General features: G+C 35.4%; 1 protein-coding gene across 1 annotated transcript in view; it reads left to right on the forward strand.

Annotated features, from left to right (window-relative positions):
* The first annotated feature begins 362 nt into the window (after positions 1-362).
* The window catches only part of LOC138813685 (vomeronasal type-2 receptor 116-like), a 35,787-nt gene continuing 19,822 nt past the window's right edge, over positions 363-16,327 (forward strand). The window contains exons 1-3 of the mRNA XM_070002072.1: positions 363-430; positions 2,838-2,984; positions 11,841-11,951. Of these exons, the coding sequence (XP_069858173.1) occupies positions 363-430; positions 2,838-2,984; positions 11,841-11,951 (326 nt within the window). The remainder of the gene's footprint in view (positions 431-2,837; positions 2,985-11,840; positions 11,952-16,327) is intronic.

The following is a 16,327-nucleotide window of genomic DNA, read 5'->3' on the forward strand; positions in this document are numbered from 1 at the left end:
TAATTTTTAAGTTTCCCTTTTTAAATATAAATTTTTGTTATTCCATTTTTCCTTGTCTTTTTAAAAATCTCTCTCCTATATTCTGTCCAATCCATTTCCCTCTTTGAGTTTAGGACTGGGTTAATTTCACTCTCCTTTTGCCTCTCCACATCCCTCTAATCCTATTTTTCCCCACATTTCTCCCTAAACCTAATAATTTCTGATTTGCCAAATCCTTTTTTCCTATTCTTAGCCCATAAACCCATAGCTGTTTGATACTGAATAGATTGTATCTGTTGAACTAGATTGTATCTGCAGCCTTTTGACTGTGCAACTACAGGACTTTGGTTGATGATTGGCTTAAAATAGTGTTCTAGCACAAAATGGGTGTTACATTCATACCAAATGGGCAGAGCAAGCAGGAAAAACACAAGAAAAATGGCAAGTCTAGGTATTTCAACTCCTACTCATGATAATCAGGTGACAGAACAGATAATGAATAATCCAGAGGAGAGTTCCCAAAAAGCTCTATGAACATTACTGGTAAACATAGTGAATGAAAAGACTGAATACCTGCAAAGGACTCAGTGTGAGTGAGATAGGGAGAGAAAGGAGGCAACTGAAAGATGAATACAGGAATCTTCTAAGCATGAGGAAACTACTTAATGATTGATACAGGAATTTCAGGGGAAGGTTAAGAACACTCAATGAGAAATAAAGGAATTGCATGAGCAGGCTGAGAACAGTCATAGAAAAAGACAGGAATTGTGTGCGCAGGCTGAGAACAGTCAAAGAAAAATATACGAATTGCATGAGCATGAGGAAGCTAATCAAAGAGGAAGACAGGAATTGTGTGAGCAGGATGAGAATGGACAAATACCAATAGACTCACTCATGGAATCAATGAACAGACAGCTGAAGGAATCCAGGGAGACCACAAAGGGAATGCTGAATGGAGACCTACAGAAGGAATGGGAGTCCAAGGAAACCATAACCAATCAACTAAGTGATTTGAGAATAAACACTGAACACCAAATTAAGGAAGTAAAGAAGTTCATACAAGATCTAAAACAAAGCTCCAACAAAGAATTTGAAGTCATCAAAGCTGACCAATTAGAAGGAAAAGAAGGAAAAAACAAAGTAGAAAGTCTTGACAGTAGGTTAGGCCATGAAGAAGATCGAATCTCAGGGGTTACAATCACATGAGAAAGGTAATGAGTACATTTCTTACTATGCATTCTTGCCTTTTCGTTAGTTTTCCCCCTACCCTTCCTTCCCTCCCATCTCCACGACTACATTACCCCTCTCCCCTGGCCTAAATTGTAAAATTTATTTATCACCATAGACATAGCATCTTCTACATCTCATTAGCACCATTTACTGAAGTGGCTGTCATTCTTCCATTCTAATTTTTTATGGCTATTTTGTTGAATATTATTTGGCTATAGGTCTCTGAGTTCTTTTCTGGGTCTTCTATTCTTCAGTTCTATTCTATTGGTCCCCAGTTCTTATCTTGTGCCAGTACTAAGCGGTTTTCATTACTATGGCTTTGTGGTAGAGTGTCAAATTTGGTATGGATCTTCCTCCAGCGCTATTCTTTCTGTTAAGGATTGTTTTTGTTATTCGGGGTCTTTAATTGTTCCATATGAATTTTTGGATTTCTTCTTCTATGTCCTTGAAGAATGAGGTTGGGATATTGATAGGTGTCACATGAAGTATTGCCATTTTCATGATGTTGATATTTCCAATCTAGGAGCATGGGAGGATTTTCTACTTCCTAAGTTCTGCTTTGATTTCTTTTTTCAGGTTTTTAAAGTTATCATCGAAGAGATACTTCACTTCTTTAGTTACAAAAGAAGAATTGCTTACATCTTGTCTTATTGCTGTAGCTGGCCATTCTAGTATTAAATTGAAGAGAAGTAGAGAGAGTGGGCATCCTTGTTCCTGAGTTTAGAGGAAATGACTTATTTTTTCACCATTAAGTAAAATGTTAGCTGTAGGTTTGTAATACACAGCCATTTTATATTGAGGAATGTTCTATGGATTCCTAGTTTTTCCGGAACATTCATCATTAAAAGGGTGTTGGATTTTGTCAGATGCTTTTTCTGCATCTACTGAGATAATGATATGGTTTTAATCCTTGCTCTTGTTGATGTGATGAATTATATTACTTAAAACTGCATTCTATTTAGAGCTTCATTAGCCCCCAGCTTCTCCTCTGTCATCTTCCTCTGGATACTGCTGGCATTTTATGGTGTTGAAACTATGAGATATCAAAAGAGAGGATATTTGCCTGGATATAGTATATGTAAATTGACACTCTTAACTATAATGCCCTCATAATTCATTTGACAACTCAGAGACATACACTTTTTCTGGCCATTTCACCATTCACATGATATGGCATCATCTCATGCAATCCAGTTGCATCATCCCAAATGACTTTCATGCAAATACTTTCTTGACACAGACTTTGGACAAGTTACAACTAAGATAACTCCATCTCTGGGGTCTCACTATCTGTGGTTTGGATGAAATCACAGCACCTGCACTGAAGAAGGCAAATCTGAAAACATGTTTCTAACTTGTGTTTTTCTCCTTGATGCAGGGCTACTAATGCAAAGCCCCTGGGAATATTCTTATACATTACTTCTGAATACTCAGAGAGACTTTAATTAGAGGCAAGCTATAGTGTAGATCTCTGTCAACAAAGACACATATGCACATATAGAAAGATATAAGAATATCTTTGAAATTGTGGTCCTCCATTCCAGCCAGAATTTCTGCTTGGCAGATGCTTCAGGGATGTATATATTCACTTTAATAATTCTCTTTCTCCTTCTTCCCCTCCCTGTCAGGTCCTTGGCTGACACTACCTGCTTTTCTACAATGAAGCAGCGAGCACACATGGATGGAGATGTGATGATAACTGGGATTTTCCCCCTGTACACTTTGGGAATAGATCACAGTAACAGCCATGCTTCTAGGCAAGAAGACAACAAGTTGTAAGTAATTTCAGATTTTAACTCTATTACTATTTTATTCTGAGCACGTTCCATGGGTGAGGGAACTCTGGGTGTACACATCAATGATCTCTGTGTCTCCTCTACTGACCTTCCTTATTGCTCCAGGAGCAGCTCAGTTTCATTATTTTGCCTTGCGTCCCTTATTGACTGATTTTCTGCCTGCTGGCAGGAGAGGGCTCCATTTCCTTCCAAGTAGTTTCTCCTTCCATATCTATAAGTTGTTTACTTTTCTCCAGCATACCTGTATCTCCTCCATTTCAGCTGTCACTGTGGAAAATGAAGTAATGTTATTATAATCAATGGAGTCACTGGCATTGTTCTGGATTAAAAGGCTGCCACTCTATTTGCTTACCGCTAGGCCAGTAATACGTACATTATATATATATATATATATATATATATATATAGAGAGAGAGAGAGAGAGAGAGAGAGAGAGAGAGAGAGAGAGAGAGAGAGAGAGAGAGAGAGAGAGAATATTGATAAAATTTCTTATGACAGCTCATTCCTGTAATACCAAATACTCATAGGACAGATATCTGAGGATGGAGGTTTGAAGCCAGCCCAGGAAGGAAAATCTGTAAGACTTTTATATCCAATTAACTAGCCAGAAGCTGGAAATTAAGTTGTGGCTCATGTAACAGTGTTCTAGCTGTGCCAAAAATAAATCAGTGTCCAGGCACTGATTTCATGCCCTAGTACAGGCAAAATCACACATACTCCTATGCACACACACTATTACAGTCACACATTCTTAGTGTATACAAGCAGTTATTGTTCCAAACTATGTATTTTGGTATTTTTTTATGTCAGTTATGCTCCACCACCCAGGGTTACCAGATAGCCCAGAATTATGAAAGTTTCTTTGTGGGAGAATTTTAATTTTCAAAGATTAGTTCTTTCCACTTGTGCACATGCATATTCTTAAAGTTTTTGTCTGTAACTCACAGTCTCACTAATAAGTGGCATACTAAAAGAAACAGAAAAGGAAAGAAAAATGATTGCACAGAACTTCAAGGAATTCTCTCAAACTATCTGTTTCTTATTGCAAAAAATATATAATTGTCTTTATCATTGGCACTGGTTTTAAGTGCTGATATGACAACTATAGCCAGAGGCAGCTGCCCACCATTGAGAGCACAGATCTCAGGATAGGAATTACTCTCTTGTGTACTATAGAAAATACATGGATTCATTTTATATGTCACTGATATGTTTATGTTTCTTACTTTCATGCTGGTACTGGGAACTCAGTGCTTGTGCGCTGTTCCTGAACATTTTTGTTGAAGACTAGTGCTCTAGCATTTGAAGCACAGCTTCACTTCTGGCATCTTTTCGTAGTTAAATGGAGATAAGAGACTCACATCCATGCCCAGGCTGCCTTGAAAACATGATCCTCAGCCTTATTAGTAGTTGAGAATAAAGGTGTGAAGCATTACTGTCTGGCTTCCCTTATTCTTTATATTCCACACTATTTACCCATGTTTTGCTGAGTTTCATTCTTTTAATTTTCCAAAATATATTTAAGCACTTCTTTTAAGGTGCTAATATAGAGAAGTAGTGTAATATGCTTTTAGCCCATGGACGTTTCTTTGCTAAGCCTAGATACAAGTAAAGCCTTTTCTAGGTTAGTAGAATTTTATCTACATAGCTATTGACTCCAGATAGAATTTATTGACAAAGGTTTTCTTGTAACCAAATAGTGCACTGCAGTTAGACATCAGTAGGTGAGAGATTTGACTCATGTCAATGCCCACTGAGGTTAGATGATGCTTGCCAAATTTGATATAATAGGGTGCTTGTGCCAAGTATTTGGTCCACGTTTTAGTTCCACACTTCATATCACATACTTTGATTATATTCACGCTCGTGTTTATAAACATTTCCGTATAGTGTCACACATCTGTTTTCCCCTCCCATATCTCTAATTTCTTCTACTCAGTTTCACTTTTCTGAGATAGCTAGGAATAAGCCACTAGTGACTGACTTACTTTCGATTTTTGCATGCATTTTTATCTCAAAACTGACAATATACCACTTAAAGTACACCTTTTTGTAGTTCTTTGTTGCTTGACTGGAGATAAAATATGGCATGGACTTTTCTCTAACAGTTTGCTTTGACTCAAGATCTTTAGTTGTCACCTTCTTCTTTAGTTAAGATTTCAGGTATAAGTCACTAGTAGAGATAGTTTTAATTTCTTAAAGATCTCCACACTTTAATTTTTATATTCCATTACCAAAAGTTCAAGTTTTCTCAGGGCTAATGAAGAGTTAATGGGTGTCCTGATTGCCCAATTAATTGAATATCCTTTTTCGGTTGTGATTTCTATTTCTAATTTTTTTTACATTTTAATAGATATTTTTATTGTAAAGATATTGTACAGAGGGGTTACAGTTATATGAGAAATGTAATGAATACATTTCATCACAAGTTTCTGTTCCTTGATTGGATTTTTTTGTATTAAGATAGCCCAGACTAATTGCGGGTTCCTTTTCCTTTTCATAACAGTTTGTTTTGCCTTTTTTATTTCTGTGAAGGAAATAAAGAAATTCTCATTTAATATGACTAGTCTCAGAATATTTATATTTTTTTATTTATATATTATTCTCAAGGTGATGTACATAGAGGTTTTAGTTACATAAGTAATGCGATGAGTACATTTATTGTCAACTTTGTTGCCCCTTTCCTCAAATTTTTCCTATTTTCCCCTTTCCCCAAACCCCCCAGCAAGCTGTACAGATCAGTTCCAACATTGTCTGTGTACATCACTATTGCATTTGTTCTTCCTCAGCAATTTTGATATAGACTGCATTGAATCTTCTTTACATGGTTTTGCACTAGTATAAGTACTTTCACTATACTGATTCTGGCATCCAGAACAATTGGAAGTGTATTTTGATATGTGAATTTTGTTGCTTTTTTTTCAGTTTTATCACCCTGTTGTTCTTGTAGTACCTCCTTTTGGCTATATTGATTGTTTCCAGTCTCCTATGTATGGTTTTTAGTCTCTAGTTCTTTTTCATTTTCATTATTTCATTCCTTCTACTAAATTTTGGTGTTTTTTTTTAGCTCCTTGAGATGCCACATAGGTTCTCCAGTATACCATTTCTATTCCTGATTTCAATAAAGGTTGTTACAGTTTCATTTCATTGCTTTCTTTATATGTATAGATGCTGATATTCTTCCAAAGTTCAGTACACTTCTAGACATATACTTTGAAAAACTATCATTTAACCTGTATTAATTATTTAATTATATTGAATGCTTTTTATTGAATTAACTGCGAGAAACAAATCATTTCATTTCTATGTTATGCGCATATTTTCTTTCTGTGTTTCCTTGTTAATTTCTAGCATTACCACAGTGTGGTTCATAGGTGAGTTCAATTTACTTTCCATACTTTTAAAATCTGGCTGTTTTGTGTTGTATCCCATCTCTTCTGGAGAATGCTCAATATGTTGATGAGAGATGGATTATTCAGACATTGGGTGAAACCTTCTGTAGGTGGATGTGAGGCTCATCTAAGCAAGGGTGAAAGTTAATTTTGATACCCCCCTGTTTACTTGGTCTAAGTTTCTCTCTAGGAAATCTTCAGCTATTATTGTATGGAGGATTAGCTCAAAGTCTGCTTATATAGAGTTAAGTGCTTTAATCATGAGTTGTATAATTTTACAATTGTTATGTTATCTGGTTGATCTTATTGCTTCATCATTGCATTACAAACTTTGTACATTTGGTTGTTTTGATTAAAATCTGTTTGATGTGATATGATAATGATACTTCTGCATTTTTTTCCTTTTCATTTGCATGGACTTCTTCCACTCTTTTTTCTGTTTGATGTATTGTTTATTGTTATTATAAAGATGATGTACAGAGAGGTTACACTTACATAGGTAAGATGAAGAGAACATTTATTTTTGAACAATGTCACCCGTTCTGTCCCTATTTTTCTCTCCCCTCCTCACCCTCCAGCTCTATAGCTTATTTTCAACATAGCATCTAATGAGTACCACTGCTGTATTTGTTCACCCTTTTTTCTACCATTTCTGTGAATCCATGCCCACAAAAACAGTCATAAAGATCTTTCTGATTCCCATTTCCTGGAGTTCTTTTTTGACAAACAATATTTTTTATGATCACATGCACATAGGTATTACATCTGTGTATTTCTCTTTTAGTACATTCCCCTTGTTCTCACTGTGGGGAATGCCTAGAGACCTGTATAATTTATGACATGCAAGGTTTCTGTTGTTGTTTTCTTTTTTTACCCATTTTCATTTACTTGTAGATTTATAGTTACATTCTAGCTAATACACTCAGAGAAACCATGGAACTTCTGTTTCTCTGAGTCTGGCTTACATTATTTTCTTGCTCTTACTGAAGGCCATTCATTGAAAGTGAATTGAATTTCTTGGAATAAACCTTTTGTTTGGACTGGAGGTTTTATTCATTCAGCCATTCTAACTCTTACTGGTAGAATTTACTGCATTTCAATTCCCAGTCATTGACAGATCATGTCACACTGTTTCCATTATGTAAATTCTTCTCTAGGTTTACTGAATCTTCTATGATTCCTTGTTTTTAGAGACTTCATTGTTTCTTGAGTTCATCAGCAGTGACTTTTGGACTTTTAGATTATGAGATTTATTTGTCTGCTACAGATTTTGTGGTACTTGTGGAACTTTAAATAGATTAAAACAATCTGTTTTGGAATGATGACAACTACCTGTAATGATAAGGAGAAAAAAAAAGAAAATATACACACACAAGTAGTACAGGACTATGATCTAATTCATAAGTTAATGTAGAGACATGTTGAAATGAAACCTTTTCATTTAAATTTAATGAAACTTTTTCATTTAACATTTTAACATGAGAAGGGGTAACAAGTTAGACAAGAAATATACTCACTACCTTACTTATGAAACTGTACCCCCTCTGTACATAACCTTGCAATAAAATTAAAATAAAAAATATTTTAATTCTCAGTAGGAAATGTAATCTTTACCTTACTCATGTAACTTTAACACCTCTATACAGTATCTTAACAATAAAAATATAAAACTTATTTAAGATAATATATTAAAGTCAAACAAATGAAAATGCAACTACATTGTATCCTCTCATCCTTTGTAACTTGAATATTTAAATTTACATTGTTCTATGGAAATTGCTAGATATATTACTAATTTTTTCACTTCCTAAAAATTATGTGTAATATTTGTCTATCACGTTTACATTGTTAGAACCTTCTCCACTCACTTGTATAATCACTCTCAGCAGTAAGTTTTACACATTTCTAAAATTTTATTTTCTTTTGGTCGTAGTACAAAGTGTTGCCATTCAACAGATCAGTTTATGAATATAGTGTCCCTTGAACAATGTCACCCTGTTTAAAATTCGCAACCTTACCTCCAACCACACTCCCTCCTTTCCATTTATTTTTTGTATTGGTCATGGTGCCTGAAAACATCCTTTTCTTAATTTTGGATTATATATTAATTTTTAGATATTAATAATGAATGTACACTTTATATATACATATACTTGCACAGTTATTCCAAGTATTCATGTCTTGGACTTTGACTCTATCTTTCTAAAAATTTTACTATTTGTGTTTTCCATAGATTCAATTATAGCTCAGTTAATTCAATTATAAATGCTTGGGTGCCACCCAGACATGTTCTAGTTCCTACCAATATATGACATCATACAATTTATGGTTCTCTGTGCCTGGTTTACTTGACTTATCATAGTCCTCTCCAAGTCTTTCCATTTCTTTGTGAATGGTTTAATGCCATTCGTTGTATTGGTTGAGAAGAATTCCATTGTATATATAGACTACATTTTCTTGTTCCACTTGTGCATTGAGGGACATCTGGGCTGCTTCCATATCTTGGCTATAGTAAATAAGTCTGCAATACATGTGATTGTGGTGGTAATATTAGTGCATCCTCATTGTATAATCACAATGTCAGGACATGCTTATCTCACTGATATAGTCACTCTTACCACAAAACTTAATGCATTTTTAACTATGATTTTCTTTATGTAGTTGTACAAAGTTGTTGCCATTCTACAAAACCTCTGACCTATAGAGTGCTTCTTGATCAATATCCCTCCTTTTAACATTCTCACCCACCACTTCCAACTTAACCCCATCCCACATTTTAATTGCTTGTGAAGGGCCTGTTTATTTTATTTATGGGTTTTAAATATATTTATCATATATTATTTTTATTGTAGAATAGATATGCAGAGGGGTTACACATACATGAGTAATGAGTACAATTCCTTTTGAATCACATCTGTTCTTTCATCAGTTTCTCCCTGTCTTACCCTACCATTCCCATCCACAACATATCCAGTTCATTTACCACAGTGTCTAGTGAATATCACTGTTGCTTTAGTTCATCCTTGTTCCATATTTTATGTGTTATCCCTTACTCTCTAAAATACAAACTATCAAACAAAAGGTAAACAGAACAAAACAGAAACAATTGAAATTTAAAAAATAGCTTCTGTTTCATATTTTTGGAGTTTATTTCATAGAATATTATTTTATATAGTCATGTTTACATATACTTTGAACTTTTTTCCACCACTCTTATGCATAGCCTCCTTTTGCCTCCATATATTAATGTCTAGGGTCCTATATAAATTATCATATCCCAGGCATAAATATGTATAATAATGTTTATTGATTTTAGTTTGCTTACTTATAGATTTATAGGGACATTCTAGTTACCATGAATTAGGGAAACAATGCAACCTATATTTCTTACTTTGCTTAATATAATTTTTCCAATGTTTTCTTTTACTTAAGCAAGTTAAAGTATCATTCTTTCTGACAGATAAGTATATTACCATTGTGTATGTGTGTGTGTTTGTGTGTACATAAACGTACCATGCTTCATTCATCTACTGAGAGATATCAGGGATGATTCCATATCATGGCTTTGGTAAGCAATGCTGCCTTAACATGTTTTTTTTTGTGGGGCTTAGAGTGGCCTGGTTTGTGATCCATCAGATAAATGCCAACAAGTGGAAATGATAGGGAAGTTCTATAGTTAGTCTTTTAAGGAATCTCCATATTGCTTTCCAGAGTCGTTGAAAAAATAAAACTCTCACAAAAAGTGTAATTGGGTTCCCTTTGGTCCACATCCCAGCCAACTTTTGTTTGTGTGTTTTCCTGATAATAGCCATTGTAACTAGACTAGTTAGAATCCTAATGTTATTTTGAATTGCGTTTCTTCTTTTAAATATTTTATTTTATGGGAAAGATGATGCAAAGATGGGTTACAGGTACAGTAATGAGTACATTTCTTTTTAAACAGTGATACCCTCTCCTTGGTTTCCCCACTTTCCCTCCCCCAAATTTCCCCCTCCCAAGAAGAAAGTTCTATTTCCAACATAGTGTCTAGTGAGTATCACTGTTGCAATGGTTCACTCTGTCCTCTGTTTCTTTGATTCCCCTTCCGTTGACAAATCAGATAAACTTATGTAGAAGAAAAAGGGTATATAAATCAGAAACTGTGACCATTGGGAATAAACCACAGCAGAAACAAATGAAAAACAAATGTAATGTTTCCTGAGGTGTTGAACACACTATTCATGTATCTATTGAACATTATATTCCTCCTGAGAAGTCTCTCTATGTCCTTTAGCCCTTTTGCTGATTGGGTTGTTGAGTTTGAGAGTTTCCTTCTGTCCTGCTAAATTTTACCTCTAGGTATATGCTAGATATGACCTCTTTATCTGTTGTATAGCTAGTCAAGATATTCTACCATTCTATGGTCTGTTCATATATCTTCCTAGCTATGTCCCTTTCTACTCAGAATCTATTCAGTTCAATACAGTTCCATTTATCCAGTTTTTCTTTGATTTGTTGTGATTATATATCTTTGTTTAGAATGTTTTTCCCTGTGGCTAGAAGGCTTAGGTATTTCTCTAGAACTTCTATTCATATTTTCACAGTGTCTGACCTTACATTAAGCTATGTGATCCATTTAGAGTTGATTCTGGTACAATGTGATATATGGGTATAAAACCTCTGTTTTCTGCATGTAGACAGCCAGTTTTGCCAGCACTGTTGTGTAAGTGGCTATCTTTCTTGAAATCTGTCTTTTTGGGTCTCTTATCTAATATTAAGTGGCTATATGCTTGTGGGATTGTTTCTGTGTCTTCTGTTGTGTTTGATTGGGTTTCAGGCCTATTGTTTGCCAGTACCAAGATGTTTTTATTATTATGGCTTTGTAATAATGCTTCAACTTTGGTATTGATATTCCTCCAGCTCTGTTCCTCCTGCTAAGGATTTTTTCTGCTCTTCACGATCTTTATTATTTCATATGAATATTTTGATTGATTTCTCTATGTCTTAGAAGAAAGTTACAGATATTTTTATTGGTATTGTAGTGAATTTGTATATTGCTCTGGGCAGAATTGCCATCATTATGATGTTAATTTTTCCAAACCAGGAGTGTGGAATGCCAGCTTCAATGTCTTTATAATAATTTATTTTTTTCACAATATAGATCCTTCCCATCTTTGGTTAATTCCTAAGTATTTTGTGAGGCTATTACAAATTGTGTTTCTTTCTTGATTTCAGTATTATTCTTCTCATTTTTGGGACAGTTGAATGATATGGATTTTTGTTATTATATTTCATAGCTTGTTCCTTTGCCACAGTTTGAATCAACTCAAGTAGATTGGGGTGAGGAATTCTATATTATTCTGTAAGTACAGAATCACATTGCTCACCAAGAGGGATTCCTTTACTTCGTCTTCCTTATTTGGATCCCATTTATGTGTTTCTCTTACCTTATTTCTCTTTCCAGGTATTTCAGCATTATGTTAAATAGAAATGGAGATAGAAGGCATCCTTGTGTTCTTCTGAATTTAGAGGGAATGGCTTTAAATTTTTCCATGAAGTATAATGATAGCTTTAGGTTTGTCACAGATAGCCTTTATTATGTTGAGGAACTTTCCATGGATTCATAGCTTCTCTAGATATTTTATCAGGAAGTGGTGTTGAATCTTGTCAAATCATTTTTTCTGAATATATTGAAAGATCATGTGCTTCTTATCTTTGCTTCTGTTGCTGTGTTGCATTATATTAATTGACTTGTGTATATGAAACCAGGTTAGCAATCCTGGAATGAATTCAGTTTGAACATAAGGTATAGGATTATTTTTTATTACTTATTGAAATTGGTTGGCCCGAATTTTGGTGAGACGTTTTACATCATCGTCTTTCGGAGAAATGGGTCTATAGTTCTCTTTTATTGATGGGTTCCTATCTGGTTTGGGAATGAGTGTTATGTTGGTTTCATAGCAAAATTTTGGTAGTGAACTTTCCCTTTCTGTTTCATTGAAGAGTTTGAGGAGAATGGGAGTTAGTTCCTATTTGAAGACTTAAAGACTCCTTCTATGAATGCATCTGGTCCTGGGCTTTTCCTGAATTGGAGGCTTTGTTGCCATTTCAATTGCATTCATTTTTATGGGCAATGTAGGTGACTACCTGGAACACTTCCTCCAAGGAAGCAATCCCTAAGGAGGCACAAATAGATTCTGAAGCCAGTTTTGAGCTGGGCAGCATGAATCTTATTGAGAGGTCTCTGTGTCTGGATGTCGCATTATCAATCTCCTCTTTCTGTTTCCCCCTACCCTTGTAATGTGGTGTCTCTCTGCTTCTTTGTGTTGTGTGGCAATAGCAGCAGCCACTCCATGAGGGTCTGCATGCTGATTTGCAAATCTGACCTTCTTTTTATCCTTGTGTTTCTAGGGTTAGTGTTTTGCTGTGTGATTTTATCAGTGTCACATGGTTCTCTGTTTAAGTTTGATGGGTGGCACTTCATGTCCTTCTGGGTCTCCCTGAGCTGCCTGAGCAGGCTACAGGCAAAGGTTGCAGCCACTCAGCAGTGGTCTCAATGCTATCTTGTTGTATTCTGTTCTTGTGATTCTGTTGTGAAATTTCTTATGTACTTGAATGAGTGCCTTTCTCTTTAATGTTTTATTATTTTGGCTCTCATGAATAAAGTGGATGAAGGGAATCTAAATAGCTGTTTTGTTAGATATATCTAAGGAGTTTACATGTGATGATGCCACCATATTCTTGGAAGTGTCATGTCTGCTTTGACGTGCATCATTCAGGTATTGATTTGAGATTTTTCTAATTTGTTGATGAAAGCATTTACAAACATGAACCATCTTCTGAGATCTGCCTTGGTTATGCACCAAAGAAGTTGATAATTTAGGTGTTCTTTCACAATGAATCCCAGAAACCATCAAATTTCTTTTCTTATCTTTCTCTTCAAACAACTGCTGAAGTCTCATCAATGAATTGCTTAGTTACCATAAGTTTATTTTCTGTGACTCATTTTGCTCTACTCAACTTTAATTGTGTTGACAGGACGGAGTTTATACATTCATGTATATTTTTCTTGTTCTTTAATGGTTCTGTTTTGTGGTCTGAAAAACTTACTTTCATATTTCTTTTTTATTCTTAATTGTGAAAATACTATATACAGGACTTACAACTACATGGGAAAAATAATGAGTACATTTCTTATCAAACATTGTTGCCTCCTCTTTGTTTCCCCTTTCCATCCCTTCCCATCTCCCGCCCCACACCAACCAATAACCCCCCCCTAAGTTGTAAAGTTAGTTTTTTGACATAACAACTTGTACATCTCATTGTTGCAATGAGTCCACCTGTATCCCTATTTAAACAATTTGTTTTTTCCCTTCCCCTCCACAAATTATGCCAACATCAAATAAAGTGAAAGTAGGGGATATACCGTGGGGGAGGGACATACAAAGCAACAAAGAACTCATCTTATAAATATGTTAGAAACAATTGCATGGAAGAGAAAACATTTAAATACTTATCTTGGGGTTCATTTCCCTAACATCAACTTTTGTGACCTTTTCTGCTTGTCTCAGACATATACTAGTTATTGCAAATAAGGCAAACAATGGGATATATGTTTCTTTGGGCCTGGCTTATTTCTCTTAATATATTTTTTTCCAAATCTTTTCATTTCCTAACAAATGGGGCAATGTCATTCTTTTTGATGGAGGTATAGAATTCAGTTAGAATGGCTATAATCAAGAACTCTAATAACAACAGATACTGGAGGGGAATCTTAATGCATTGTTGGTGGTAGTGTAAACTTCTTCAACCACTGTGAAAAGTTGTATGGAAGTTCCTCAAAAGACTCCACATAGAGCTCCCCTATGACCCAGCAATCCCACTTTTGGGCAATTTCACAAATGACCACAAACAAGACCATCCTAATGCTTATTGCAGCATTATTTACCATAGCTAAGATATGGAAACAACCCAGATACCCCTTAGTAGATGAATGGATCAAGAAAATGTGGTATATGTCATTGTATTCAATATACATTAAGTAAAAAATGAACTATGCAACTTGTGGGCAGGGATGGGAGGGTGTATGTGGGGGAAAGCAAAGGAAGGGGTGACATTGTCCAAGAAGCACTTTACTTATTACCTGACTTATGAAATGGTAACCTCTTTGTGCAACTCCCTAATAATAATGCTTTTATATTTTTTATTTTTTTGTGAACATACTGTACAGAGGGGTTACAATTACATGGGCAAGATAATGAGTATATTTCTTATCAAGCACTGCAGCCTCCTCCTTTGTTTACACATCATCACATCCCTTCCCAACCTTCCCATCCACCCCTCACCCAATTCTACCCCCCCCCCCCCGCTGCACCAAAGCTGTAAAGTTCGTTTTCGACATGACAGCTTGTACTTTTCATTGTTTCAACAGGTCAACCTGTTGCCTTAAACGACTTGTTTTTCCCCATCTCCTCCACAAATTATACCGACATCAAATATAGTGAAAGCAAGGGTTATACTGTGGGGGAGGGACATACAAGGCAACAAAGAAGTAATCTTATAAATTCATTAGAAACAAATGCATGAAAGAAAAAAACATTTAAATACATATCTAAGGGTTCATTTTCCTAACATCACATTATCTGATCTTTTCCGTTTGACTCATACATATACTAGATATTTCAAATAAGGGAAACCATGGGACCTATGTTTCTTTGGGCTTGGCTTACTTCACTTAATATAATTTTTTCCAAGCTTTTCCATTTCCTAAAAAATGGAGCAATGTCATTCTTTGTGATGGAGGCATAGAATTTTATTGTGTATGTATACCACATTTTCTTGATCCATTCATCTACTGAGGGGCATCTGGGTTGGTTCCAAACCTTAAATATGGTAAATAATGCTACAATGAACATAATTGTGCTGGTAGCTGTAGTGTGGTCTTGTTTCTAAACATTTGGGTAAATGCCCAAAAGTGGGATTGCTGGGTCATAGGGGAGCTCTATGTGAAGTCTTTTGAGGAACCTCCATACTGCTTTCCAAAGTGGTTGAACAAGTTTACATTCCCACCAACAATGAAGTAAGGTTCCCTTCTGTCCACATCCGCTCCAGCATCTGTTGTTGTTAGAGTTCTTGATTTTTGTCATTCTAACTGGGGTGAGGTTGTATCTCAATGTTGTTTTGATTTGCATTTCTTTTATGGCTAGGGATGTTGAACATTTCTTCATGTGTCTATCGGCCATCCTTCTTTCTTCTTCAGAGAAGTTTCTCTTTAAGTCTTTAGCACACTTATTTATTGGGCAGTTGTTTCTTTGAGGATTTATTGTTGGAGGATTTAATTTTTTGAGTTCGAAGTATATTTTAGATATGAGACCCTTCTCCGTTGTATGGCTAGTGAAGATCTTCTCCCAATCCGTGGGCTTCTATTGATCTTGCTAGGTATGTCCTTTGCCATGCAGAAGCTCTGCAGCTTCATGCAATCCTATTTGTCCAACCTTTCTTTGATATGTTGTGTTTCTGGGGCTCTATTAAGAAAATTTCGGCCTGAGCCAAGGAGACATAAGGTTTCTCTTATTCCATCCTGTAATGTTTTCAGAGTGTGTGCTTTGACTACGATGTCTTTTATCCATTTGTAGTTGTTTCTGGTGCAGGGTGATATATATAAGGATCTAGCTTTAGTTTTCTACAAGTATTTAACCAATATTGCCAGCACCATTTACTGAAGAGGCTGTCTTTCTTCCATTCTATTATTTTAGCTCCCATAAAAAAGATTTGTTGCCTATAGGTCTGTAGGTTCATTTCTGGGTTTTCAATTCTATTCCATTGGTCCTGAGGTCTGTTCTTATGCCAGTACCAAGCTGTTTTGATTACTATGGCTTTATCGTTGAGTTTGAAATTTGGTATTGATATTCCTGCAGCAGTGTTTTATCTGTTGAGGAGCGTTTTTGCTAT

Source organism: Dipodomys merriami, unplaced genomic scaffold (genome assembly GCF_024711535.1).
Source record: "Dipodomys merriami isolate MVZ:Mamm:240054 unplaced genomic scaffold, mDipMer1.0.p SCAF_6, whole genome shotgun sequence".
NCBI lineage: Eukaryota > Metazoa > Chordata > Mammalia > Rodentia > Heteromyidae > Dipodomys > Dipodomys merriami.